Raw genomic sequence first — 27,712 nt, 5'->3', positions numbered from 1 at the left:
CCGCCGAACACTGGCTGCCGGGCCCGGGGCGGCGCGCAGCGAGATGACGCAGGGGGCAGGGGGAGGGGTGTCCTGGGTGCCGTGCTGCGCACCTGAGGCCGGCCGCCCACCGCGCTGGAAGGCCAGCACGCGGGGAGGCGGCGGTAGACGCCGGGAGAGCGGAGCTGCTGCCGTATCAAGGCGACGTTATGAATGAGGCGAAGCTGTGGTGTGAAAGCGATGTCCTGGCTATTCGAAAATGCCTCCGGCTGGCAAAGGACACTGCCCACGGGTGTTCCAATGCACCAAAAAAATATGTTACGCGCATTTGCCTGTCCGATAAGGTAGCTGGCAATGGTCGGACTTAAATGCAGCTTTTCTTTCATGCATGTCGTCCTGAGGAGAGTGCACGCATGCATTCGGTCCAAGAATCGCTCCTAGACTTCCGACAATTCTTGCCGAAATTATCAGACTAGCGACCAGGAATCACCAAGGCTTTCTCCACAATGTTGTGCTCTCGGGCACTACAGTATGTTATGCCGATGTGATTGGTGAGAAAGCGCAAGTGGCGTGAGTGAGCTGTCCTTCGGCCAGATGATGAGTTTTGCGGTGTCCCGTGCCTCTGGTATGATAATGGTTGCTACGCGACCACATGACCGGATTGTTCAGCCTACACTTTGCCTCCTGTGACCTGTGATTAGCGTGATTTAACTGAGCCCACAGGCACTGTAGAGCCTGCGGAGGATGACCGGGATGCAAATGTCCCAGCAATGTGTCTTGTTCGTACCTGCGGACAGGGTAGTATAACAGCAATGCGTCATCAGTTCCAAATCCATCCCGGGAAGCGGGGTTCATCCCAGATACCCGATTTGCCACGATTTTCGAGTGCTGAAATGCATGCAGTTCTGCCGCCAGGTTTTTCGTGGAATTTAGTTTGGGTATCGCACTCTACAAAAAGATAAGAGCTGAGCGCGGTCACGCCATCATCACTCCTACAAACTTTTGTAGACGAATCCCCAAGATTCCACCCGGTGAAGCCGAACACCAGCGGACCTATCGCATGCCAGTGGATCGCGTGCTCTGGTTAACCAGGAAAGGATCTCCCGTTGGAGTGGTGTTGCCTGATGGAGTTCCCCTCCAGCGCGAGATGAACAGACGCCATGCTAGTCCAGCATTGCGCTCCTACGCCACGGCTCCTTATCCAGAGAAAGGGGGTCCTGCAAGACGGATTGCTTCTGGGATACACCAAGGGTCTCCTTCTGGTTCACAGACATCCTCCATAGCGGACAGGGCATCTGACGCGTTCAGAGAGACCCGCGTTTGGGCAATATCAGTCGCTCTGTCTGGAAGAGTGAGCTCTTCACACTAGGCTTTGAGATAAATAAAATCTCTTCGACGGCCCACCGAATTGGCCCGAAGGCCGTGACGCTTCATGAAGAATCCCCGGTCCAAAAAGGCTGGCCACCCAGGCGTATGGAAAGCACTTTACGAACGATAGCCAAAAGGCACCTAAGTTCACGTTACTCACTACATCACTCTAACATAAGGAAGCTTCAAAAACAAGGAGAGAAAAAAATAAATGTATTCCGGCGGTCTACGCCTGGTGTTCCTGGAGAACTTTCAATAAGGCTGCCATCGAATGACGGAGGTTCCGACGGTGGGGCCCGAGCTTCGTCGAGTTCCTCCTTAAGCGTGACGTGATAGTTTGTTTTCGCTGTGAGGCTGTTCATCTCATATTTTGATTTCTTAAGATTTAGTCCGATTCTTTTGATTAAATGTCTTTCCGGGGTCAGCACGCATGTTAAACACCGCTGGTTTTCTTAATCCTGACTCCACCATCCGACCGTAAAAACTGGCCAACGGTAGGATTTTACGGTGAAAGTTCAACGTGCTTCAGCGCCTGGTACGGTTTGCCCCGGACGCCATCTGACCTTTAGCGGGGCCGCTGCCACCGGCCACGAGTCATCCCAGTCAAGGACAACAAGCCTTCCGCTGCGCCGGTCGCTCAGTCCGGCGGCCCGTGCCGGGCGCGAGCTTTGCGACGCCGGTGGCACGACCCCATAACGCGGGGGCTCAGAGGCACCGGCCGCCGCCCGCCCCGCCACTCGCTAATTGGCCGGTGTCCGAGCTGGCGGAGCGCTGTCGGGGCGTCTGGAGTCGGCGGGCTGGCCGCCACTCAGCTGATTGCTACACGTTTGATCAGCTCTGGTGCTGCCCGTCCCCCCCCCCCCCCCCTCCCATGCGTGTGGAGTCGGTGTGCCCCTTCCGCAGTGGTTTGCGATGTGTCACGCCGTCACCATAATTTGTGTCAGGCAGTGACCCGAGTAGAAAGAGCCTAACGTAGGTTTATGGCGTTCAGCGGTGGTAAATGCACGCAACAAGCCGCTTTCGTAAATGTTTCATGGTGCGGTCAGCTAATGGATCACGCTTTTTATTACTCTTTGCTTTTATTACGTGAACCCAAGGCAAGTGCCCTGTCAAAATACGTATTTATGTGTTCATGAAAAATCTAATTTATGAAAACATTTTGCTTTAATCTGTATTCTATTTTGTTGTCATTGTTTATGAAAAACATAAGCTATGAATGCCCAATATTTTTCACCGCCCATAGTGGCGATGAAATAGTGACTACAGCTCGACCTCTACATGGTGCGAGCTATTCGCCACTCCCACGACCTAGCTCTCCCGCCTCGACTCATTCGGTGCCTTGTCCTAATTGCAGCAACACCTTGGATTAACATTAAATATTATATTAGTATTCACTTGATAGCATTTATATGTGTAACTCACCTTAGTTGTGTTCGCTATGATAAATATTCTTATCTATAATTCTTGGGTTAATCTAAGCATACTTCATCCCATTTCACCATCTAATCATCACTGAATTGAGTACATTCTTGGTCACGTGTCACTGACAGCCTTCCGCGGCCGTCAGTCGTGAACCGGCCTCAGGACCGCCCAGGCCCCGAGCCTCGCCGTAGCACCTGCACCCGACCCGAGATCAGGTCTCTGTGCGGCGTTGCTTCCGCAACGGTGAATGCCAAGACATCCGTGGTGCTGCTAAAAAATGCCCCTCTCGTTCTTGCGCAACTCTGAAATGGTCATTACCAGCAGAAAGAGCCATAACCAAGTTCAACTAATCTAATCGTGACAGACGTGGCAATGCGAAACGCTGTTGAATGAAACGTTTTTAACCGACCGACCCACGTGATGTTGAAATTACAAAGACATCGGCCGCCATTAAATATTTAAAGCACAAAATTTCGCATTTAACAGTGTCCGGTCAAACATCAGGCCATCGCCACTCCACACAAACTCGTGCTCATTACACAAAAAGTGGAATAAGTGTTAAAGGGTGCTAAAATTTAAATATGTTTGCTCTATGCTGCGTTATGATAATTCCAAGTTGTTAGGTCCATGAAAAAGCATGAAAATTGAGAGACCTCTGTTTTTCTACCCGGAGTTCACCTGGGCTACAGATAGTTACGTAATCATGCTTAACGTGACGTCCTAGAGAAGAAAATACCCACATTTGTTAATCACGGCCTTGAATACATTATTTCTTACAAGTTCAAGTATTTACTGGCGAACATATGACAGGATAATAAATATCTAGCACACCTTCGCTTTATGATATAGAATATAGGCCAACTTGGGTAGACTTTTTGAAAGGCCTTTGCTGTTAGATGTCTGAGCAGCCCATGAATCCTGAAGTCGAACATTAATACCTTGTTCTTAGTAGACGGCTACTGATGAATGGTGCGAAGGCAGTTGATCAACGTGGAAAGGTCACTGACCCCACTAAAACAGACCGTGAACGCGTTCGATTGCTCTTAAGTGCCGCGACCCGTGCTCTAACAGATGGTTAGGCTCACTCGACGGGAGGAAGATGTCTCACAGGACCGTTTTTCCTTGATCGAGTGCATCCGGCAGTCGGCCTGTTGGAGAGGAAATGTCCCCGGTTGAACTCAGGTCATAGGAAATATCCCTGGTTCAAGTCAGGTCACTGACTGAGAGATAGCGCGTGATACGTTGCGAAGTGGTCGCTGGTTGGTCTGATATTGTATATTGGTTTGCCCACACTGTGTGGCGGTAGATTTCCTTTGGATGTGCGTGCATGAGAACCTTCGAATGCTTGTGTATAGGAGCCACAATAGCGCATGCAGGGGTAAACCAATTGAACTGGACACCTCCCTCCCCTCACCCCAGAGAAGGCCCCTTCCGGGCTGCGTATTAGGCATCTCTGGAAGTAGAGCAGAGAAGCCCACGCTGTTTATTTTCCTCAGTTACTTGTTGTGCCATGATGCCACTCACGGCGCTTTCGGTTTGATATCATTTAACAAAATGGGAAAGAAAACCTTCAGAAGTTCAAAGTTTTATGTCGACCTTCGATATATCTGTTTGAGGGACTGAGGGAATGAAGAGGGAGGGACTGTTTCAACGACGTTTTAGTTCTAAGTAACGTTCTATTGGCGGTAATCAATGATGTTTTTACAATGTATTCACAATACATTGCACGTTATTAATATAAATGTCACTTATCACTACATTTAACCAGTATCTCCTGGTATATTGATGATAGTAAACTCAACGTAAGAAATTTGAACTAATAGGCATACGGTCATGTAGTCATTGTATAGCCATATAGTCATATCGACGATTCATGCATGTAGAAGTCCTTATCACTGGTACCTTCGGCGTTGGTTGGCGCAAACGAGGTACAGCTCTACCATACTCTGATTCAAACTTGCAGCGTCTCGGTAGCTAAAAAAAAAAACGCACGGGAAGTACCATCACCATTTATTCGAAAATCCTGTTAGTGCCTGAGCGTTCTTTTAAGAACGCCTTGCTGGGATTTCGAGTAGCTGGCTTAACAATGACTCGCCCGCCTGATCACCGTGACATGTCCGCACCATCAACACTTCCGTTCGTGGGACGGGCAGCACCGCCGTGTGCGTTTTCATACACACCTCGGTGCCGGTAGAAACAGACAAAAGAACACGCCGTGAGGCGACAACTTCTGCAGATGCGTTTTCATAAACACTCCGGTGCCGGTAGAAACATGCAAAATAACACGTCATTCCTACAAACATCAACCAGTGGTTGAAGGCGGTCATCCCGTATCAAAATTAAGTGCCTCAGAAAGTAGTGCCCAGGCATAAACGCCCAAGCATCGCTGTGGATGCTTCTGCCAATCCGAACAGCACGCCGACCCCTCAGCTCCACGGCGCACTCCTTCCGAAAGAAGTGCTTCTCGTAAGACGTCATGTGCTGTCCATGGTGCGTAATGGCTTTTTCATTTGATCCAAAAGTACTATCAAGCTTCGAGACATATTTGGAATAAGGTAATGCAGTGATCCATATGGTAGCATATCGTGAACATATATTCCAAACATTTGCCCCCTAGACTATTTGATGTCAGCTGCGAGACTCCGACGATGCCCGCGACTATGAAAAAATAAGCACTGCGATGGAAAAGTCATACGCGGTTATACTTGATTTGGTAATTGCAAATTCATTTCACAAGCAGCGTGGGTATTCGTTTTTGTAGTCGTATGTAATAGGTGGACACACCCCAACGAATCTACCGATTAATGTGGATGCAAATCATGTGCGGGAGCAATACCGTTGATGGTAACTAAAAAAGAATACCACATCACCAAAAATTCACGATTCAAGCGACCGTGGCTAGCGGTAGCAAATAATCTGCTGACGTCACATGCCAGGCTGAGATCACCCACTGACGGCCGCTGACACCAAACTGGTCGCCGCGTCCAACGGAATCGTTACTTGACCAGCTGACCAGTCTGTGAGATCACGTGTCCCCCTGAGGTACTACACTCCGGTGTGGTGCTCTGATCGGCCCCTCGCCAGCGGACCAAGGTTCAAGGTTCTCGCCGCTGAGTGACCAAGGTCATATGCGACACAGTATGGAGATGGGCAGATGCAAACTGGATCCCAGCGTGCGCCGCGGTCCCGCTTTAGCTGCATTCCTGCGCCGAGGAAGCCTCTGATTACGTTGCTTCCTAGTACACCACGTTCTTGGTCTTTTCCTCCGGTGACAGGATGGACGTTGAACAAGTCGCTTGCTCGCCATGAGGCAGCCGACGTGAAACTGAACGTCGGACAACATTTGCTCAGTAAAGCTGACACAACCTTCAGGGACTGGCCTGGACTCTTGTTGATCTAGCTCTGGCGTGGCTCAGCTAGACAAGAATCTGGAGCTGTTTGAACTTGAAGGGCGTGTCAGATGGGACGAGCGTTATATTTTAGATGAAGGCGTCCTCTCCCTTGGCTAGGCCTGTCATGATGGTGTTCTCCAAGACTCTTGGCATTATCTGCTTGACGGTCCGTCGTATGCCATTACAGAGCTTGAGACTTTAATTTCGTATGACAATGGTGATGGGCGCACTTTGACGGAGCATCAGGTTGTATGATGGCAGTCCTGATGGGCCCTGACTGATGAGGAACTCAACCAAGTAGTTCCCAGACTCCCCTGGGTCTGGAACAGTGCCTACTTGCAGGTCACTGCCTCTCTCGGCTGCTGCTCCGGGCTTGAAGTATATACCATCAACAGCAAAGTTCATCGGTTTCAGGATGGCTTGCTCGCTGAGCCTGGTTGGTCTTGGTTCCGCTCTGCCAGCTCGGGGAAGACTTTGGCCCTGGGGTCATCGACATCTGCAACGTTTTTGCCTGAGGAAAGCTTGGTTTGACCCTGGATCTGGCCGTTGCCACCTGGGAGAAGTTGGTTTTCAAACTGCTCTGCTGCTTTGTCGCCGTTTAGGTGCTCTCATGTCGGTCGTGAGATACTAGCTGATGTTCCGCTTGTCTCTCACTTTACTCGCCACGATGTAGTTCAAGTAACATCACAGATAAACAATCACTCAATAACCTCTTTTTAGAACCATCGTCAAATTGGCGTTTGTAGATGCCACTGATCGCTATTTTCCGGTGTTCACTCTTTCCCTCTCTTCGTGGCAGGCAGGTCCGCAACCGACTATCATGTGACAGTCGGCATTCCTCGCCGTCCTGATAAGTTCCAAATAGCGCCACCGTCTTCGATGCGAAACCGGTGAAACAGGTTTGCATGCGTTGCATCACGCACAATAGTCTGCTCTGGACCGAAGCAACCGTGAAACTTCCTCTCGCTGCGCAGATCCAGAAAAATAATGTTTTGTGCTTTACCACCAACGGTTCTGGAGTTACTCGCGGCCAGGCGACAGAGTTCGCCTTTACTACACAAAATTTGCCTTAAGAGTGTTAGTGTTTGTGTGATTTGTGTTATTTTGCCCATGTCATGTCAATCATCATCCAAAGAGAACATCACGTGCGCTTGCCCAATATATGCTCTCTTGATGTGTCAATTCGCTTCATTTTACGTTCCAGCGATGTCATAAGGGAGACATTGTTGAGGGTGATATTGCTTTTTTCCGATTTTGCCCGTATTTCAGCTATGTATGGTTTCGAAGTAATCCCAGATCACGTATGGAGAGTGAAAGGCTAGCTGGAGCGGGCGCGTATTTCTATTTTTCTTTGGGGTGATGTAAAACGTCAAATCGTGTCTGAATTCCTGCAAATTTGGACAGAATTCATGCGAAACCGCCAAGTATCTGCTGTATCATCCAAGAGGTGTTAGCCTCTTGGCTGGAACGGGGGCATGGGCCTGTGATCCACTTGACTATGTGCGTGACCTAGAAGATATTGCATACATTGTATGGCTTGGTCGCAAGTGACAAGGGCCTTCACAAACTTGTGCAAGAGGCCTTCATAGTGGAGCAGAGGAATTTAAAATACTTGCGCTACGCGAATGGAGGTTATTAGATCAAATTGTTATCAACAGCAGGGGATAATTGGCGTGAAGCAAACAGCGCATCGTTTATGAGCAAGAGCAAGACGCAAAGCTGTCACCTGGATAGACTGCAGTTGGAAGTTAGGCTTATGACACGCGGATGGTCGAGGTATGTTAAACATTACGCTGCATTCTGATCAACTTCATAAAGCACAAACGCAATTTATGCCGTTGTGAATCTGACCGTAGCCTAGCCACGGTGAGATAGAAATGTCTGGATAAGCAATGCCTCGTTGCCTGGATGAGAGATGTGTTCACCTTCAAGCCTAATGAAAATGGAAGGGAAAAGCTCTTCTGCTGCAGTGTGCGCATCAAGCAAACTGGAAAGGCACGATTAGCCACACGGCAGAGAAAAGCCATGATAGCGGCTGTCTGTGCTTGGAAGGTAAACTGCACTCTTTCTCTGTGGCCACCGCCAAAAGTCAGGTGGAGTGCCGTCACGCGTGTGATGGATGTAATTTAGTCAAGCCCACAGACTGGTGCGCCGCCTGCTTGTGTAGGTGTAGGGGGACTTCGAAAAGAATGCCTCACTAAAGTCTCATGAACTGCCATGAAATCGCGGATCTCCTTGAAGCCGCATTCTGCTGTGAGATAAAAGAAAATCGCGGCGTCAACAAAGCCTCCGGCACGGGTCGGGGAGGTGCGTCGACAGCCCTACAACGCTGGTGACGTCACCGACAGCAGTCCTCGGCGTTTAAGCGCACGCCGAGACCGCCGTGCGAGGACCGTCCAAAAGGGGCAAACGGCAGTCGGGGAAGTATTATCTGGTTCAAGATCCGCAGCGACAATCTATGGTGATCACAACACACCACCTTCACTGTGTCAAAAGGTAAAGTTAAACATCCATCCAATAGCTTTGCTTTAGCCTTGATTGAAGGAAACGGGACTTTCCTGTTCAACCCTTGAGCAGCATCGGAAAGAAGTCCTGATGGCCAAGATCGAGAGTTTAAGACAGCACGGGGGCGCACTCAAGTCGACAGCTAACACTGGTGGCTCAAGCCCTCCAACAGCATGCAATGAATTCGCGGAAAAGTGTCGAGCAGGGTGTGTTTTAGGGAGTGCTCCTGGATTATAAAAATCGTGCGATAACCGCTGCCTTTTGATGGAGTTTCGACTAAAAAGCATTGCCTGTCGGCGTTGTTGATTGGATAGACCTCGTGGCTGACAGCGAACCTTTATGGGCGCCGTGATGTTTTTGAACACAAATGAGTCATTCTGCGTTTGTCTCTAGAAAGTCTGTTGGACTTTTTATTAACTGGATTCAGTTCGGTTCATGAAAAGTCTGGAAGTTTCGATAATGCGACGGCAATGAACTGAATTGAACTGAACTGAGCTGATGCCGGCCTACTAACCAGCTTGAATGGGACAGCAAATTCACTGGCAAAGCGTGAGATGAAACTTAGGCCTATTGGCTGCAGACATCGCTGATACCAAGGGCCGAAACATAGGTATTTTGGTTTGCGCCGAATTATAAACCTGTTAATGACAGATTTCTACCGCCTTGCGAGGGCAGTTCAGTCGTAAAGCCCACTGAATGAAAACAACGGACGTGGGTGTACTCAACACAAATGTTGTTGAACGCATGCTTTATACCGATCGGCAAGGATTGGGAGGGGGGCGTCCTGCGGAAAGAGCTATTGTAAATAAAAAAAATCAGACTATTTAGAAAGCATTTCAGATACGGCCTCTGCAATGCGAATCAAACATGCCTAATGCAGATACGCACACGTGCGGTCAAATTTCGACCTGAGCGGTGGAAGCGCCCTCTACAAAGTTATAGTGTTGTTATAGTGTTGTTCACTGTAGACCGGGGCTGGACATCTACCGGCCTCGCATGGGCACCGGCTGAACCTTTTTCCTCACATCCCTCACATATCCCGCGCATCGGCGATGGTTGCTGCTGTGTGTTTCCCATCCGCAGCATTACTAGCTCGTCGGCCTTGGGCTGTGGCTTTGCACTCCAGGCTTTAAATTCCAGTGTCATAAGCCGACTGGAGCCCCACCCAACATTAAGCTATGTACTGATTGCACACACGGGAGGCATAGCCGGGCTAGTTCAATTAGAGCTTCACTGTATGAAATTAAAGTGGCTCGACCAATGCGTCCGTTCACTGTGTGCGCAGCTGCGTATATTGGCATGCCACGGAACTAATTAGTACCACATCCCTTGCAAGCGTTTTTTTGTGATATCAAGGGCATTTTCGAGGTCGTTGACATTGTTCCTTAGGACAGAGGTCGCTGTTGCAATCTCTGCCTGAGACCAAAGCTCAATGGCAGAAATTCTGCAACAACCAAGGTTCTGGAAAATTATTACGGCTCAAGCGTGATAGTCTACCAAGTGCTGATCAGCGACGTAGAATGAAGATAAGTTTATGTCCATTTTCCCACCACACTTGGGTTATGGCATCGGAGAAGAAACCTATAAGAAGACAATCAAACAGGTATTCAGTTTGGCGCAACAAAGAGACGCTATCTACAACCATCGCTGTCATCAACATCAAGTTTTTTCTGAAGCATAACACTGCAGCAAGTGCCAGTGCTATTCTGAGTGGTGGCAAAGCATCCACAGCGACAACCGCAGTCCGATACGGTTTTTACAAATCCAGTGGCATTTTGTCTGAATAACTGTCTGCGCGTGACTTGATAATTTCGGAAGCGGTTAAAAAATCCCGCATAAAACGCACCGAGACAAATTACGAAATGCTAACATATCTCCATTGCGTTAGCTTGTGCGTGTGGTTTTGTGCATTAACGGACAATTCGGACAGAATACGGCAGGACGTTGTAAAAACCACGTCGTACCGCATGGCGGCTGTTGAAGCTTTGTAATCACTTAGAGTAGCGTTTGGTGATTAATTGCATTTGTGGTAGAATTGGTCAGTTTCGAAAGTTTGATGCTCGTATGGTGGCGGCCGTAGATGGCGGCACCTTACTATGGAGTGAAAAACTCTGACGATCTTCTCATGCTTTTCTCTCCAATATCGTAATTCAAGTACGGCGGGAAGAACGACTTTAAATTTCTCTCGATGTTTCGTCACACAAAGACGTTTAATAAAAAGCATACCACACGTGAGCACAATTTTGCCCTGGACCTTTGGTCTTGACAAAAATAATAAGTCACCACGGTTTTGGAAAATCGTTTTACAGACCTCGCGTGGTGTTATATAAGCGTACGTATCAGCTGATGCAGAAGGAATGTCCCAGCACGTAGCAAAATGTTTTACCATGCACCCCAAATGGGACAAAAGCACGTCCCAACTGTTTACAGACGCTTTCATCGTATGCAAGGCGTTGTACATACGCAACGCATTCTGTTGGGAGCGACTCGTGTTGATCCCATGTCGCTGTCATCCCGGATTTCCGAGGCGTTGACCAACTTACGCCACGTGTCTGTGTGGTTTCTGAAAGCGTTCAGTAATGCAGGTTCCACCTTAACTAAATCAAACGAAGTGCACGGGTTCATCAAAATTGGACGTTGTGCCAGCGATGGTACAGTGGTACTGCACCACCTGAACTTGCCCTTAATGCAGCGTTTCAGTAGACTAGTGTGATGAAAAGATTTTAACCGACCACCCATGACTTCTTTCTTTGGCAAGCACACCAATGATGATTCAAAGACAATGTAAAATCCGTCTATGTATGGCGAGATGGAGGTTCTTACTTTGATAACATCAGATGAAAGGAAAGCTACATGCCTCATTTGCAGGGAATGCCATCTAAAAATGCTTGCTCTACCGATCTCAGCAATCTGAATGCCCAGAAGCGCGAGAAGGATTGAAGCTGACGAAATATATTGCACGCACACTGTTCTTTTGTTAAAAGAGGAAGAGGTGTAAGCTTTGGTCATGGTAGTACATAATTTTTATGAACTTTGGGGCATTATCACTAGCATCGAACGGTAAAATACCACCTAATTTTTTGTGGCCGCTTGTTGTCATTCAGGCCTTGTTCATACAAATCTACAGCCATCGATTGGACGTAGGAGCGATCATTACCTAAAAATATGTGATTTACAGCTATGACATTGGAAGAAATTAAAAGGCCCAGTCGCTTCTGTAGCTAGGTGCAACGACCGAGTGAAGTGAATCAGCGTTGGCCAGAAGCACCAAAAACAAAAACCACCGTCGAACCAGAGGCTTCTGTTTCGCCTAATGAACCAGGCAAATAGTTAATTCCCTGTAGCCTAGCTTAATGAGCCAACTTTGAGCGGTATGAACCGAGATCAAATACGCAGCTCAATGTTTATAAACACATCCAAATGACACTCCACACGCGGCTTCCTCAGCTTTTTCAGCAGGCAGCCGAGCGCTGCCACTCCCCACTCGTCAGCAGCATGCACGAGCGCAGATACGCGCCGCCACGTTTTTCGCGATCCTTCGGTATCCAGTCGGGACTAGCCCGCCGAACCCGGCCCTTCCATTAGTCTCCCGACGCTGTGTATCAGTCTCCTTGATAGACCTGCTGCTTGGCTAAATCCCGCATGTTTTGTAATGCGCGACTGGGAAAAAATGACGACCATGGTTATTCTACGCGCAGCACGTAGCGAACACAACCACCTAGCGTCAGCAGAATTGTTGTGATTATAATCAGATAACCAAATCAGCATATTTAGCTCCTAATCAATGATCAGCGGGTTTGTTATAAAACATCTCACGGTGCTGAACTCAGACACGAGTTCGTATAACATGATTCCGGATTATAAGGTGTGAATACATCGTGCGCGAGAATATCTGTTGAAGCCATAGACCTCACACATGCAACCAGTTCATATGGCTCAGACATTGGTGCGATATATAACGGTATGTACGGACCTGCCCGAGCAGCATCCTCTTAAAAAGTGCCCCTCTTGTTTTAGTTGGATTTGTTAGCCCTGATTACTGCTCCCACATCCAAACAGATATTTATCCGAAATTAGATGAGAACGGCTAGCGTACTCAAATAAGCCAAGCATAGGAAACGAAGACCGAACCAAAGCCAAATTTGACAGCACGACATAAAAACGTTCACTGGTGCAGTGCATCCCAGAAACGACTCCGAATAACATAATTCCGACGTATTGTATGTGAGCATGCCCTGCGAAAATATTACTTGCGGCAATAGGTCTTACACGAAAGCACCATCTTAAAGCAGTGCACCTCTTGCATGTTCTGAATTATGAGACATGAATACTGATCTGACACTCCAGTGGTTGCGCTATTGACATTATTTGTGACAAGCTAACCTGGGGAAGGAAGTCAAGCAGCGGAAACCGAAGACCGAAACAAAACTAAATTTCATAACACGGTACGTGAACGGTTATTGATATAGTGCACTTCAGACACGAGTCCGGATAAGACGCCTCGGATTTATTGGGTGCAAGCACGTCGCGCGGGAACATTTGTGGAACAGTATCTGTCCATCCATGTGAAGAATATGTCAACAGGTTTCTTGGTTGTTTAGGTACGGTTTGTCAAATACCAGCCATATGAGGGACAAAATGAGGAAACTGTCGTCAGAGTCCCGCGTCACACAAGGGGAAACTACATCCACTCCACCACCTCTGATCCTCTTAAAATGCATGTAAGCCTCATGCTGTAAAAAGCATGTTACAGATGAATATCATGTGCCTTGTGTCATGGATATTATACGCACTGAACTGGGTGGACAAGTGATCAAAGCATGTTCAACGTTATTTGAGTGTCAATGCATCGTCTGAAAATCCGTGTGGTGCCAAAATAACGTGTCATATTATTCCTCTACATACATTTTAACCTGATGCTGTTAAAAGGCCTCAAATTTTAGAGGCGTATCCTCTGAGTGAAGTTTAGCCTACTTTTCACTTTTATAATTCAGAGACCTTCGTGCTCAACAGCATTGGGCTCTTGTTATGCGCTGCCTGTCCATGTCAAACACATATCAATAACTCTCTTGACTGCTAGGCTACGGCTCATCAAACATCATCCATGTGCGGTGCAAATCTTCGGTGTCAAGCATAACGCTTAGAGGAAAGCCACCTCCACTGGATCAGCTCTGCTCTCCTCATGCATGTAAACCTCATTATACAACGACCATGTTACAGATGCAAATTATATGCATCGTGTCATGGGCATGACGCGCACTGGTCTGGGTAGTCAAATGACCGACTTTGTTGTACCGTCAAAAGAAAATCGAGACGTTCGTCTGAGGTCTTATCAGCCTTCGCTATTGTTGTGTCTGCACAGGTTGCCTATCTACCGCAATGACTTGGTTATCAACATTGTCAAAAGCTACAGATGCACACTTAGGTTGTGCCGTCAAGTTTGATTGACTATTTTCAACATTTCAAGGATTTTAAACGAACATCTCACTACCTCTTTTGGTTACGGAGTCACGGCCCTTGAAACACGACCCACTTAATTTTCAAATCAATGGAGCGTTCTGAAGTACCACGCGTGATGTTCAAAAAGAACCTCCGCCCAACCGGTTTTAGCTTCCCTCAGTGTGCAGGTAAACCTCATTCTGAATTTGTTCAAGAGGTTAATGGTTTTAGGGCTTGGGGCTATTGGGGCTAGCAGGTTATGGCCCGTAAACATTAGTTAAGTGCATCTGAAAATATGTTACCTTCGCTGCACCTCGAAATTTGGAAAACTTTGAAAGACATTCGAATAACGAAAACCATGCAACTGAGGAAGAAAGAATAATATAAAACGTCATTTTGACCTCACGCGGACTTTTAGACCATTTACTGGCTACCCAATCGCGTTGACCATTTTTAATTGTTTGACTACTGTGACCAATGCACGTAATATCACATGATAGCTCCTCGGGAGTTAATTCATATACTTTGGGGAGCCTGAGAAGCCCCAATGTCATTAAAAGTTCCCTCAATGCATAAAACCAAAGGGGGAAAAGTGGAAAAAAGAAATGAATGCACAGCTATTCTCTGGACTATTGGTATGCTAGGTGATGCGTAGTACGCACATTAACATATGACGCTTAGTACGATTTTAATTTTGTATACAAAAGTAGGTATCCTGCAGGTATCTAATGTTTTTGCCGTGCTAAATCCTTCATGTTAAGCCAGTCCGCCAATGTTTGGAGAGTTTTTCCAAATGATGACGCCTGGTTTTGAAAAAAAAACAATGCATTGCAGTCTGCAACATGCGGCAGCTTGCAAGAGCATAGGGTGGCGTAGATAACAGTTCATGCATGTCTTTCCCATCAGCGAAAGTATACTTTTCGCATAGTTGTGGCTATGGCGGTTATACAGCACGATCAGACACAGCGGTAGCCATGAGTGATCCCTTACGAAGGATTACGGATATGTTTTGTTAATTGCAACTTCATTACAAGCTTTTCACTAAAAGCCAAGTCATCACAACTTGAAATGACAAGTCATTCCTCTCCGGGAAAACAGTTTTTAACGTAAGAAATGCTTCTCAAGGTTTTATTTTCATTTCAACATCGTGAACGCAAACTCAAGTAGCCGAAATCCGGGACGAAATCAGGTTTTGGGGGATGGCTTACGCCAACTTTTGCGGCTGCCCCCTCCCCCCCCTAACCCATTTGAGAAGCGACAGGTTGTTGTAGTTGGTAGTTGCGATGGTTTAGGAATATTAAGCAACTCATTATAACAACACTGGGACCATAAAAGTAAAACACTTTGGTGTCGACAATAAGCATCCCGCCCAGTATCTATTTGCTACTGTTTTTTGGGGGGGCTTACGGTTTTTAATGGAGCAGTTCCGCCTACCCTAGCTCGTCCTGTTTGCTACATGCTGTGCACAGACTGCTCACAGTGGTCATTTTCTCCTTCTGCAAAGGAGGGCATTACATGAAGAACACTTTTTATCTTGCGAACAATTTCCATACGAACACTTTCATTGCGTACTTTTTTGTCCACCGCCCATCTAATGTCACGTAAGGGACATCTACGAGCAAAGCAGCATAGTATGCCTAAAATGTGCGAGGATAGATGGCGCTGTAGAAAGTGACTACGTGTGCCAGGACGTTCGCCGCGATGTTGTCGTCACTGGTCACGTGACCCCTACGTGGAGGCTGCCCGTGAACACCACTGGCCACGGCCGCCGACCCATTTACCGTTGGAGGCTGTCGCGGGCGCGTCAGCTGTTGCGGCGTGCGGAGTCGGGTGCAGGAGCTGTGCTAGTGGGCGGCAATAGTTGTTGTTTCAAGTACAAATTGATCTCGATATTGTATGGTGTAGAGAGACAACAACGACAAGATGGGGTGTAAGTATATATTACTTGTATTGCTACGTTTAACTTACTGCCGTACGCGCAAAGGGTGGGATGTAGAGTGAGGGGCCGGTTGCAATCCAACCACCTATCTGGGCACATAGCCATTGGCAGATGTCTCCAAAGAGCCTTGCAAACCTCGTGGTTTTGTCACATTTTGGGGATTGTTCAAAGTGTTTCATCAATGCGTCAATGTCCTGAAATAGTAAAGTGTTAGCAGATGTCATGCCGAAAGAATGAAATCACGTAAAGCCTTGTCATGCTGAAAGAATACAATCATGTAAAGCATTGCCTCACATCAGACACGTGCTCTGCCTTATGAACGTCCTATCTTCCATAACATGGCATTGCCTTATGCTGTTCTTGAGTAGATGCATTTTTTTCATCCAGATGGGCCAGAGTCTGGGCTTTACCTGCAAGCCCTAGAGTCTGGGCTCCAGGGCTTGCAGGGAAATAATGTGGTTAAAGATTGGTTATTTTACTTGTGTAGCAATCTAAGATTACATATTTGAAATAAATTAACTTCATTTTTCTGAGGGCATCAACTGCTTGTGTATGGTAACATGGAAGCAGCATAGAAACATCATACAGAGTATGAACACCCTTAAGGGTGTGCCAGATGGAGACTCACATGTAAATTCGCCTTAATCTGTCAATCAGGTGCAAGGCCGAGGTGTTCTCTTAAGCATGGTAAGATCAGTTACTTCTGTCCCTTTTGGCCTTTCATATGTGCCCAGTATGAGTAGGCTGTGACATGCACCACTGATGCACTAAGTTTTGAGAATCAACCACTTTGCTGTTGCATTTGACAGATGTCAAATCTGTTCTTATTGGTGACCAAATAGTACATGTAGTCAAGGCAGCATTGAACCTGTGTACTGACACACAATTTTGCCATTTCAGTCAAGTTCCTGGAGATCATCAAGCCCTTCTGTGGCCTGCTACCAGAAATTGCAAAGCCTGAGCGTAAAATTCAGTTCCGTGAGAAGGTGCTATGGACAGCTGTCACTCTCTTCATCTTCCTTGTATGCTGCCAGGTAAGTGTGTGGGTGTAATTATTTGTGTGCTATGAATGCCATCCATATGCCTTACCTTTGTCCATATTATTTTAGTATTTTCATATTTTTCAGTATCCCAACTGTTATTCTTAAATGCAAATAAAAGTCAAACATGATGTATTGGGTAGCTGTATGTATGATGGTGGTTCTTGGTGAAGCCTGTAGATAGTTGTGGCTCTCTGTGCACACTGCAAGCTATAGACTGACCTGGGTGTGTGTGTTTTGAGATGCACGTGGATGCAATATTTGACCACCCACAATATATGTCCACCATTTGCTGGGTTGGTTGGATCGTCAGCCTTGTAATCCACTTCTGCCTTCTGATCCACTAGCCCCCTGGGTGGGTGGGTCTGAGTCAACACTGGATATTTGTGGGCTATCCCTGCTGGCTGTGACAGCAGCTGCTCTAAAGGTCAGGTGATGTCAAGGGGCAGGATGGACTGGGCCCAGCATTGCAACATGTTAAACTTTTGCTACTACATTCTGCCATTGAATTGGAATTGTGCAATGGATGTCAGGAGCTAGGGCAATCAACAAGTGACTTATGCAATAAGCACTGCATAGCCTGAGCTCCAATTCCAGAAATCATTATGTTGAAAACACTGGAATGCATTGTTTTTTATATGACCCTTGATTTTGACATCCTAAAATCTCAAATAATCATCACCATCATGAGCTGCAGTTTCCTTGTATCACAGGAAATGACAAGTACAGATAAACAGGCTGCATCTGTCCTCCAGGCAGTGCATTAAAAAACTGGTATTCACATAGTCAGCTGCTTTAGATTGCAGGCCAATGATACATCATCCACCAAATCCAATCAGACATTTAATCAATGCAAAATTGTATTGAATTTCCCCTCACAAAACTTTGTTTCCTTAAACTGTGAGTCAAAGTGGTACATATTGACACCAGATGGTCGAAGCACTAAGCAGAATCCCTTACTTCACAGGTCAGCAGTAATGCAGATCCTGTGGTGCATCCCTTCCATCTGTCTATTGAGTGATGATTATCAACTGGGATGTCATGCACCACCTGTAATGGGATGTTGCTACACTGACAAGTTATTGATGTTTGCTTCATTTAACTGAACATGGAGTTTACTCAGGGTTTGTCAAATTTTGCCCAAACTCCTGCAAGGTTTTGACTGGTTTCTGCAAAATTGGTCAATGTCCTTTGTAGACCTCCTGGTGCAGGGTAAAGGACCTTTTGCCCCTCCTGCCCTGATTGCATGTCTGTACCAATCCTGATTTCTTAATCTGTGCATGGCAACTGGCAGGCAGTCCTATATCATACCCCAAGATTCCACAGTGCACAGGTCAGCTCACTTGTATTGCCATCCTCCGAGACCTACGTCCATCACGAGCACCAGTGCTGCTGGACCTGCTCTGCACCTGCTCTGACGTCACTACCTCCGTGCTGCAGATCCCCCTGTTCGGCATCATGTCGTCGGACTCTGCCGACCCGTTCTACTGGATCCGCGTGATCCTGGCCAGTAACCGCGGCACGCTCATGGAGCTGGGCATCTCGCCCATCGTCACGTCCGGCCTCATCATGCAGCTGCTGGCCGGCGCCAAGATCATCGAGGTCGGCGACTCGCCCAAGGACCGCGCCCTCTTTAACGGCGCCCAGAAACGTGCGTACTGACTGCTGCCGGACAAGGCGCGCCGTCGGTAGAGGGCGCGGTGATGGACCTTTGTGTAGTCGCTGGTTTGGTTGACATTCAACATCCACGTGCCTCATCTTGGAAGTGGTTAGATAAGAAGCTTCTCCAAACTTAGCATCACTTTCTATTTTGGTGAAAAGAAGGTCATTTGAGCATTAAGAATTACCTCCTATTCCAAGAGAAACTGAGACTTCCTGAAAAGCCAAGGGTGCCATTCTCTGCAAAACCATTGCATGTCAGGGTCGACTTGTACAAGCTGCGCGCATGACCTATTGTGTTGATTTTGTTTTCATCTCACTTTAAAACCAGTCATGTTGACGAAATTCTCTCGAAACATGTACTTGAGTGGGTTTCACTTTCTCCATACGTGGTCCTACGCTGCTGCCACCTATAGTAATCTTTACTCATCTCAGACCGTTCAGCCCGCCGCGGGGCGCCGCTGTTCACGTCGCTGCGGCCGGCTGTGAGTTCCGCCTAGGACGTGCTGTGGCGAGTGGCTATCTAACCTGGCGAGCGACCCCGTGCCGCGGTCCCTCTGACCGCCGGATCTGGTGAATGACACGAGTGACACCGCACCATGGTCCGTCTGGCCAGCTGACCTAGATTGTGGCTTGAGTGACCCTGCGTCTCAGTCCGTCTGACGCCCCGCCCGCCCGGCAGTGTTCGGCATGGTGATCACGGTCGGCCAGGCGATCGTGTACGTGCTGACGGGCATGTACGGCGACCCGTACGACATCGGCGCCGGCGTCTGCCTGCTCATCATCCTGCAACTGTTCGTGGCCGGCCTCATCGTCCTCCTGCTGGACGAGCTGCTGCAGAAGGGATACGGCCTCGGCTCGGGCATCACGCTCTTCATCGCCACCAACATCTGCGAGACGATCGTGTGGAAGTCGCTCAGCCCGACCACGGTCAACACGGGTGAGTGAAGCGACGCGGCCCTCGGCGCTGTGCGCCCTGCGGGCCTGCGGCTCAGCCCAGCCGGAGGCGTGGCCGTGGGGTGGAGGCGCCATTAAGTACAGGCTATCTGGACGGGACCCTTGTCGTCAGGGGTGGTTAGTGCTGCGGGGTTGTAGTTGCGCGACCAATAGGAGGAACACCTTTGCTTACACGAACGTGTTTGAATCGTAGGCAGTCATTACACTCCCCCCCCCCCCCCACACACGCACACATGCCTTGCTCGGACGCCTGCTCCTCATCTTACCGCCAGTCGTCTTCCACGTCACTGTTCAATAAATACTTCCCAGCATAGCGTTCTTCGCGCCATCTGACGGTCCTTATCGACCTTCCACAGGTCGTGGCACTGAGTTTGAGGGCGCTGTGATCGCGCTCTTCCACCTGCTGGCCACGCGTCAGGACAAGGTGCGCGCCCTGCGCGAGGCCTTCTACCGCCAGAACCTGCCCAACCTCATGAACCTCATGTCTACGGTGCTTATTTTCGCCGTCGTCATCTACTTCCAGGTGAGACACACTGCTTGAGAGTGATGCGATGCGTCTCATACCGCTGTCGCCGTTTTGTTGTGGGGCACGTCGGATTTCATGACTGGAGTGTTGTGATTCCGCAAATGGTTTGCTGGCAGTGGTTTTTGAATTTGCGTTTGATTACATTGCATTTGTATTGCATTGTGGTGGTCCCTTTAAGAGCCCTTTTGCCAGTTGAAACATTAGAGCTCATGGTACCATCTGAATGCTCGGTTTCTGAAGCGCGATCGCCAACGAATCGCTCACCCGGGTAACGCGCAGGCTATCTCACAATTGTGGCGTCGCTGCGCGCTACTTCTTGTCACCCCACGATGCCCCCGCCGTACGTCATCCGTATCCCGCTGTCATGTTACTGACACTGCCATGACACCCCTTTGACACCTGTGGTTGGCTGCAGGGCTTCCGCGTGGACCTGCCCATCAAGTCGGCCCGCTACCGCGGTCAGTACAGCAGCTACCCAATCAAGCTGTTCTACACGTCCAACATCCCCATCATCCTGCAGTCGGCGCTCGTCTCCAATCTTTACATCATTTCGCAGGTATGTTACGGTAGGACTTGCAGGCACATGGCTGCGGCCCTTGGGTGAATCTTGTGCTCCACCTTACTACCGTATGTTGAATGAGGGCCTCTTGACGATAGAAACACGATTGATGACTTATGATACATGCACTGCATTCTGTTGAGTGTCTCTGCAGGACTCCGTGCTGTGTAGCTTCGTCATCTCGGCTGTTACGTCGCGCGTCGCGCGTGTCTCGGCCGTTACGCCAGTGTCCGCCTTGGGAGTTCGGCTGGCTGTTCTGTGGAAACGCGCGTCTGAATGGTGACATCCGCGTGTTGATCTGTCGCGCTGGGTTCTGCTACCCGTGTGCCGCACGTGTCCGTTCGGAGTGACGTGGCCAGCGGACTCGCCGTGTCCCTCCCCCTCCTCGGTACCACGCGCGAACCTAACCGGCCGCGCCTTCGCAGATGCTGGCGGTTAAGTTCCACGGCAACTTCTTCGTGAACCTGCTGGGCGTGTGGGGTGACGTGGGTGGCGGCGGCCCGGCGCGCTCTTACCCGATCGGCGGCCTCTGCTACTACTTCTCACCGCCCGAGTCGCTCGGCCACATCGCCGAGGACCCCGTGCACGCCCTGATGTACGTCATCTTCATGCTCGGCTCGTGCGCCTTCTTCAGCAAGACGTGGATCGACGTGTCCGGCTCGTCGGCCAAGGACGTGGCCAAGCAGCTGCGTGAGCAGCAGATGGTGATGCGTGGTCACCGCGAGAAGTCGATGATCCACGAGCTGAACCGTTACATCCCGACGGCGGCGGCGTTCGGCGGCCTCTGCATCGGTGCGCTCTCCGTCATCGCCGACTTCATGGGCGCCATCGGCTCCGGCACTGGCATCCTGCTGGCAGTCACCATCATCTACCAGTACTTCGAGATCTTCGTCAAGGAGCAGAGTGAGATGGGCGGCATGAGCACACTGCTCTTCTGAGCGTGAGGAAGGATGAGGCGACGGCGCTCGGCCACGTGCCTCGCGGGGTCACGACGTCTGGACAATTATTTTGTACGATCGTGACGCGTTAGATGTTTAAATATACAGGTGCGGAGGTGATTGTGTGTTGCGAGCGGCGTGTGGTGTCGCGTGGAATGCTTTCGGTGGGCTGGTACTTCCGGGTATCTTGTTCGTTGTTCAATAGTGGAACACCAGCGTGCCTACTGCTTCGTGTATGCTAGCCTCCGGCCGTGGTGAGACGCTTGAGAACTGAGGAGTGCAAGGAGTGAGGAGTGCAAGGCCTGGGGTTTTGTTTCGCGGCCAGGTGAAAACTTCGAAATCGTCACAGCCGCTTGGTCACGATGCGTGTGCGCTGTGGAACGCTCCCAACACCTCACCACGCTCGTGACAAACTGAGGGGTTATTTGGATGCGGCATCTTAGATTTCCTGGAATCAGAACATCGGCGATTCCCATTCTGGCAGCTCATTCGCCTGATTCTGAAGTATCTGTCCCCGAAATTCGGGTTTCTTTTCACTTCCAGTAGGAAGGAATGGTCACCGATCTATCGCATACACACACTGAAAGCACCAGTGTCTCCGTTAGATTCCACGCATACCTAACCCTTGTTGCTTAGTATGCTGTCGAGGCCTGCTGTGATCTGTCGTTGACGCTCGGTACTTGGTGCCGGTCCGCAACTTTCCATGTTTACAGGTTCGGGTCCAGCACTGTACTTCGCCATTCTTTCGCATAAATGTTCCGTCTTTCTAATCATGGAACCATAACATTATTTATTGTTCGACTTCAGAGTTGATCGAAAAATACACACAAATAGCTCGCGAGCCCGTATGTTCTGCCAGTATTATTCCCCTAGGGGGCAGTCGAGCCGCTTCAGAAAATGACATTTGCATCGTTCAATCCTGGCATTTTGTTTTCAATTCGTTCACCTCGGAAAAAGATGAGCTAATCAGACACTGCACGCACTGATGTGAACGGCGTGATAGGTGGTGCTTACACGCCTGCGATGGAACTTCAGCATCGAAACATGCGATGCTGTGGTGGAACTGCGGTCCGGGTATGCATTTTCACGATCGTTGAATAAGCAGGTCCCATGTCAGCTTACCTCTGCGGCGTATGGCCGTATTCTCTTGAATCGCCAATTCTTCTGCTCGCTAACAGGCGAAGGTACAGCACAAAACACGCGGAACGCGTCGGTGCACGCGCGCAGAAATGCGTCACAAGATCACAAAAGTTTGACGTGCGCGACAATATATCGTTGGATACAAGTCAGCCGATAGTGTGGAAGTGTAACTAGGTTGTTACTATTTGTGTGCGATAGGGGGTGCGGTGCGCAAAGGCACTCTGCAGGGAGGTTGGCTAACGTAGGCTAGTGCGGTGGCGCAGGCAGGGAGGGGGTGGGCACAGGGGGCACGTGCCCCCACTTGAGTTCCGAGGGGCCAAATGCCCCTCGGGACTGACGATTAAGGGCCCGAAACGCCTGCCGGAGATCGTATTCAGGGTCCTGCTCGTAAGGCCCGACACACAAGTGAGAATTGAAGCTTATTGCCCCAGCAGGGGCAAAGCCGGGGCCAGCAATTTACATTGGTGAGGACCCCAGTGTCTTTAAGGGTGCCCAAAGTGCCCAACAGGGGCCTCTGTGTCGGCAAGGGCCCAGTCGGCCAGAGGCAGCGTTCGAAAAGACCGAAGAGAGCCTGTAAGGTCCATTTGGACAGGCGATCAAGCACCAGATCGGAAAGTATTAGGATGCGAAGAGCTGGCCGGAATCTTCTTCAGGGGCCCGACCTGTGAGGACGAACCCTCAGATGACATTCAGGGGATCCTTTGCGACAATGGGGAACCCACTAAGTCGATGAGAGGCATATATGTCGGTCAGGCACCGCCTGCACCGCACGAGTGGCTCCATGTTGGTATGGGCCTGGGGGTCTGCTTTCCAAGCAGCAACAAATCCGGGACCAGCTACACTGTTCGGGGCCCCTGTATCTGTCAGGGCCCCACAGTGCCTCACAGGGTTTCCTATGTCGGCCAGTGGCCCAGTTCGTCAGCAGCGGTGTTCGCGGGGGTCGAAAGAGGGGCCCGAAGTGCCGCTCGGGACCAAAGATCAAGGGCCCGATTGAAAGACTGAGGAGCCAAAGGGGTGGCTGTAGGTGACATTAAGGACCCCACCCGTAGGGTTGTGATCTCAAATATCAGTTAGAGGGCCCCTTCCACCGATTGGGAACGTTGAGAGAGAGAGAGCATTCCTCTGTTTCGACCAGACATCACGAACACCGAACATCAGTCTAAGCTCTGGGAGCCTATTTCCAAAGCAGGGACACGACCAGGCCCGCGATTTACATTGGTCGGGTCCCTGCAACAATGTGAGGCTCCTGTGTCGCTCAGGGTTCCACAGTGACGAACAGGGTATTCTATAGAAGTTTTATATATAGGTAGGTATTGTCAATAAGGGTCCTCGAGCCGGCCAGCCGAGCATTTGCTGAACGGGAAAGGGAGCGGGAGCCGAATGGCAGAGGGTATCTTGCGATGGTCGGGGCATTCTGACAGTTGAAGGAAGCATGGGCGTAGGAGCCGCGGGGCCAGGTGGGTCATGCCCCCCTTTTTCAAGGTGTGGGGGGGGGCAGCGATGCAACCTGCCCCCCACGTTTCAGATTAAGGTTGCATTTGGCTTACTTTTGCACTATATGAAACATACATGCCGACTTACCGAGTTCACCAGCCATCCCCTTAGGATGCGTCATCCTTTCTGTTTGCTCATTGGTCATCGCTTAGTGTTACAGCCGCAAGGCCGACGTCGCACGGCCTGGAGAATGCAACGCCGGGCGTCGAGGCCGTTATTGTTATGACTTGCGAGCACGCATGTTCAACACCGTATTACGTTATTCTCTTATCAGTAATCAGCCCTGACAGGATTTTGGGCATTTTATGAAGAGTACGGATTAGCCATGTTAATGCAAATTAGGAACCCCATGTCATCTACAATGTACAATCAGGGAGAGCTCAATATCTGAAGAACACAGAAAATTACGGAAATGGAGTCTATGTGACAACCATCGGACTACCTGCGGTGATCAGGGGTGTTGTTGCGTCAATGAGGGGTTCTGTGCTGATCCGGGGCCAACTGTACGGGTCAGAGGGCCTCCCGTGTCAGGGATGGGAACAATGTGACATATTATATCCTTCTAATGGCCTCCGAGTCAACCAGGAGAACCCGCCCCGTGCCACCAGAATGATAGCCAGAAGACTCTTCGCGATGGGACGGAATGACCCTCTAGCCCTTGACGGGAAACGGTAATATACCCCTGGTGGTCTACTCAAGAGGCCCCTTGCCCGGAAGGAAATAAGGGGTCTCATTATTGTTGAGTAGAGTGGGGCACTAATTATTGTTGAATAGCGCGGATCGAAATGAATTTAAAATAATAGCAAGGTTATGCCACATTTGCCTGAGAGCGCTCATTTTTTCGGAATGTATTATTGAAACAAATAACATCAAAAGTCTTGGACATGCCCGCCCGCAACCTCGTGAGGAAGGAAAAGGATGGTCTGGGCTGCAACTTCCGTAAAACCGAAAAGTTACGGCCACTGCAAGTGCCACCAAACAGCGGGCGCCGGGTTAATCGGTCATCTGGACAAATAAACAGCTGTGAAAACACGAAAAATAGATGTTTTAAGCTCACTCTTCCAGTTCAACCTCCTGATTCCAGCCCCACTTGTACTCTAGGGGCCAATCCGTTCTTTTCATCAGTCTAAAAATTGCACACGAGAAATATGTGCTCAGAATGCCCCCTCAATACAAGATCTGATGTCATCAAGCGTTGAAGGATGCTTCTTTCACAAGCCTCGTTAGTTTCGTCCATCCGTTGGCCACAACTTAATATGAGCTGCTTCGCCGACGCTGCGCGGCCAACGGAGAGTGCAACGCCAGGGGTCGAGGCTTGCTTTCTAAAATTTTCGAGTGCGCAAGCTCAAAATTGCGTCACATAATTTGTGTTACTAGTTAAGTGTTTAAGGGTAAACACGTAGATAAATTGTGTCACTAATCGATTCTGACTAAATGGCGAACATTTTTAGACAAACATGGCTTGGCCATGTCAATAGGGGACAGGCGGGAGAATTGGGACACTTTTGCAACTTCAACTTTGATGAGTCATTGCAGCAAAAGTATGAAAGCTAGGTAACATTGCACCATACTTATAAATGAATTGGGTATTCATTTACATCATACTAATAAGTAAGTTTTACTTTGTGGTAGGATACGACTCGCGTGGATCAAAAACAAAGACCTTCATTTACAGGAGAATCGGGACGCACGCAGGAGAATCGGGACAGACTTGAGTATGAATTGGGACATACTAAGTAGCACTGGGACAAAATTTCTACTTGGCTACATGCTCTATAATTAACTTGCAAATGATAAAATGAGTGCACGGCATTGCCATCCACTTGCGTTCAGGAGCTTGTCAATGGCTGGGCAACGTTTCCTTCCGCTGAAAATGGTAGCATATCAGATTCATTTATCTCGTGTTAAAACTGAGACACAACATTTTAGAACGTGAATTTTCCACCTCCAAATAACCATTCCGTTTTTGGCAGAAGAACCCCGACAACGGGAAGGTATTTCTAACATAAGATCCGGCTAGTAGTAATGCCGGTAGTCTACGCAACAGCCAGACGACACCGCCACACAACCTGCAGTCGTAATAACCACGTTAAATCATCACAGCCAATGCGCTACTTGCGGCATAGCGGATCATATGACTATCAACCTTGGCGGTCTAGGCACATACTAGGCAACGACAACGGTCGAAAACTTCCTACACATCGCATAATCACGTACCAGCACAGCCAAAGCGATATTTGTAGCACAGCAGATCGTAGGGCTCACAGTCTCGGCAGTCTAAGCACCAAACAGGCAAAGCAACTGTCACAAAACTTCCTGAACATCGTGCTACTCACGTTGAATCTGCGCAGCCAACGCGTTGATGGCAACACAGCGGATCACATGGCTAACAATATCGGTACCTATCCTAGGCACCATCTAACAACGTAAACGGTCACAAAGCTTCCTACACATCGTACTAATCACGTTAAATCAGCACAGCCAATGCGATGCCTGCGACACGGCGGGCATATCGGATCACAGCGGATGAGCGGACCATCAGTCTCGGCAGACGTCGCATGCAAACTGTGCCTGCCAGGTTGTTGCGTCGGTACACGGCAAGCACGCCCGCTCTTTGCATATGGTACACTGGATCCACGATTCACAGCTGAGCCTATGCTGCATCCCACATTACAGACACGACGCTTTATCGTCAGCCTTTGGCAAGTCCTTTGCACCTGCCAGCTTTCTCTTCCCACGTTTCGTGTTAGCGGTGCTGCTCTTGGCATCGAGCGGTCGCTTTGACACACGTTCGTGTTTGGCTTGCGATTTTCGGGTCTTCTTCTTCTCTTCCTCTTTTTTTTCTTTGCAGCTCTGGTGTACCCGTAGCTATCATGGTCTTTCCTTTTTTCCGCCCTTGACGACTCGGCCCCACTTTGGGTCCTGCCTTAAAAGATGGAGGATCAGGAACTGTAAGGATACGGTTATGGAACATAGGCATAGGCATTGGACAACATGACTCACTGGAATACAAAATAATCTTTGTTACCTTTGATTAGCTTTGGGATACAAAATTATCCCTTAAAAAACTATATTTTGGCGGAATTACAACATAACTAACGAACATGGGAAAGGTGGAAATAAAAGGAAATTAATGATCACGAAAGTGTAAGACAGCTCAATAATTAACAATGTTTTCTTAATGATCGTATGGGCGATCTGGGGTCTGTTTAATGTTACTTTGTCATTGCTGCTTTATCGGTTTAAGGAAGAAATTGGGATAAAAGGAACTCACTTTCGGATATCCCCGAAACTCCTGGGGTGAGACAAGCCGGACTGCGAGAGATGCTGGGTTGAGTGGGTCACCTACTTGGAC

At 49.0% G+C, this 27,712-nt stretch overlaps 1 protein-coding gene across 1 annotated transcript; it reads left to right on the top strand.

Annotated features, from left to right (window-relative positions):
* The first annotated feature begins 15,883 nt into the window (after nucleotides 1-15,883).
* On the top strand, nucleotides 15,884-22,564 carry LOC119098720 (protein transport protein Sec61 subunit alpha). Its single transcript, XM_037221730.1, has 7 exons — nucleotides 15,884-16,035; nucleotides 16,945-17,078; nucleotides 18,525-18,735; nucleotides 19,426-19,683; nucleotides 20,057-20,223; nucleotides 20,642-20,782; nucleotides 21,211-22,564. The coding sequence occupies exons 1-7, from the start codon at nucleotides 16,029-16,031 to the stop codon at nucleotides 21,721-21,723; spliced, it is 1,431 nt and encodes a 476-aa protein (XP_037077625.1). The 5' UTR covers nucleotides 15,884-16,028; the 3' UTR covers nucleotides 21,724-22,564.
* The last annotated feature ends 5,148 nt before the right edge of the window (nucleotides 22,565-27,712 follow it).

The sequence above is a fragment of the Pollicipes pollicipes genome, unplaced genomic scaffold (assembly GCF_011947565.3).
Source record: "Pollicipes pollicipes isolate AB1234 unplaced genomic scaffold, Ppol_2.1 Scaffold_4740;HRSCAF=5597_pilon_pilon_pilon, whole genome shotgun sequence".
NCBI classification, from domain to species: domain Eukaryota; kingdom Metazoa; phylum Arthropoda; class Thecostraca; order Pollicipedomorpha; family Pollicipedidae; genus Pollicipes; species Pollicipes pollicipes.
Note: the sequence above shows the minus strand (reverse complement) of the source record. Positions and strands in the feature narration are given on the sequence as shown.

Bases quoted from the DNA above. Each gene is read 5' to 3' on its own strand.
- LOC119098720 (XM_037221730.1), top strand. The intron at 18,736-19,425 runs GTGCGTACTGAC...CCCGCCCGGCAG, and splicing joins CTTTAACGGCGCCCAGAAAC to TGTTCGGCATGGTGATCACG. The intron at 20,783-21,210 runs GTATGTTACGGT...GCGCCTTCGCAG, and splicing joins ATCTTTACATCATTTCGCAG to ATGCTGGCGGTTAAGTTCCA.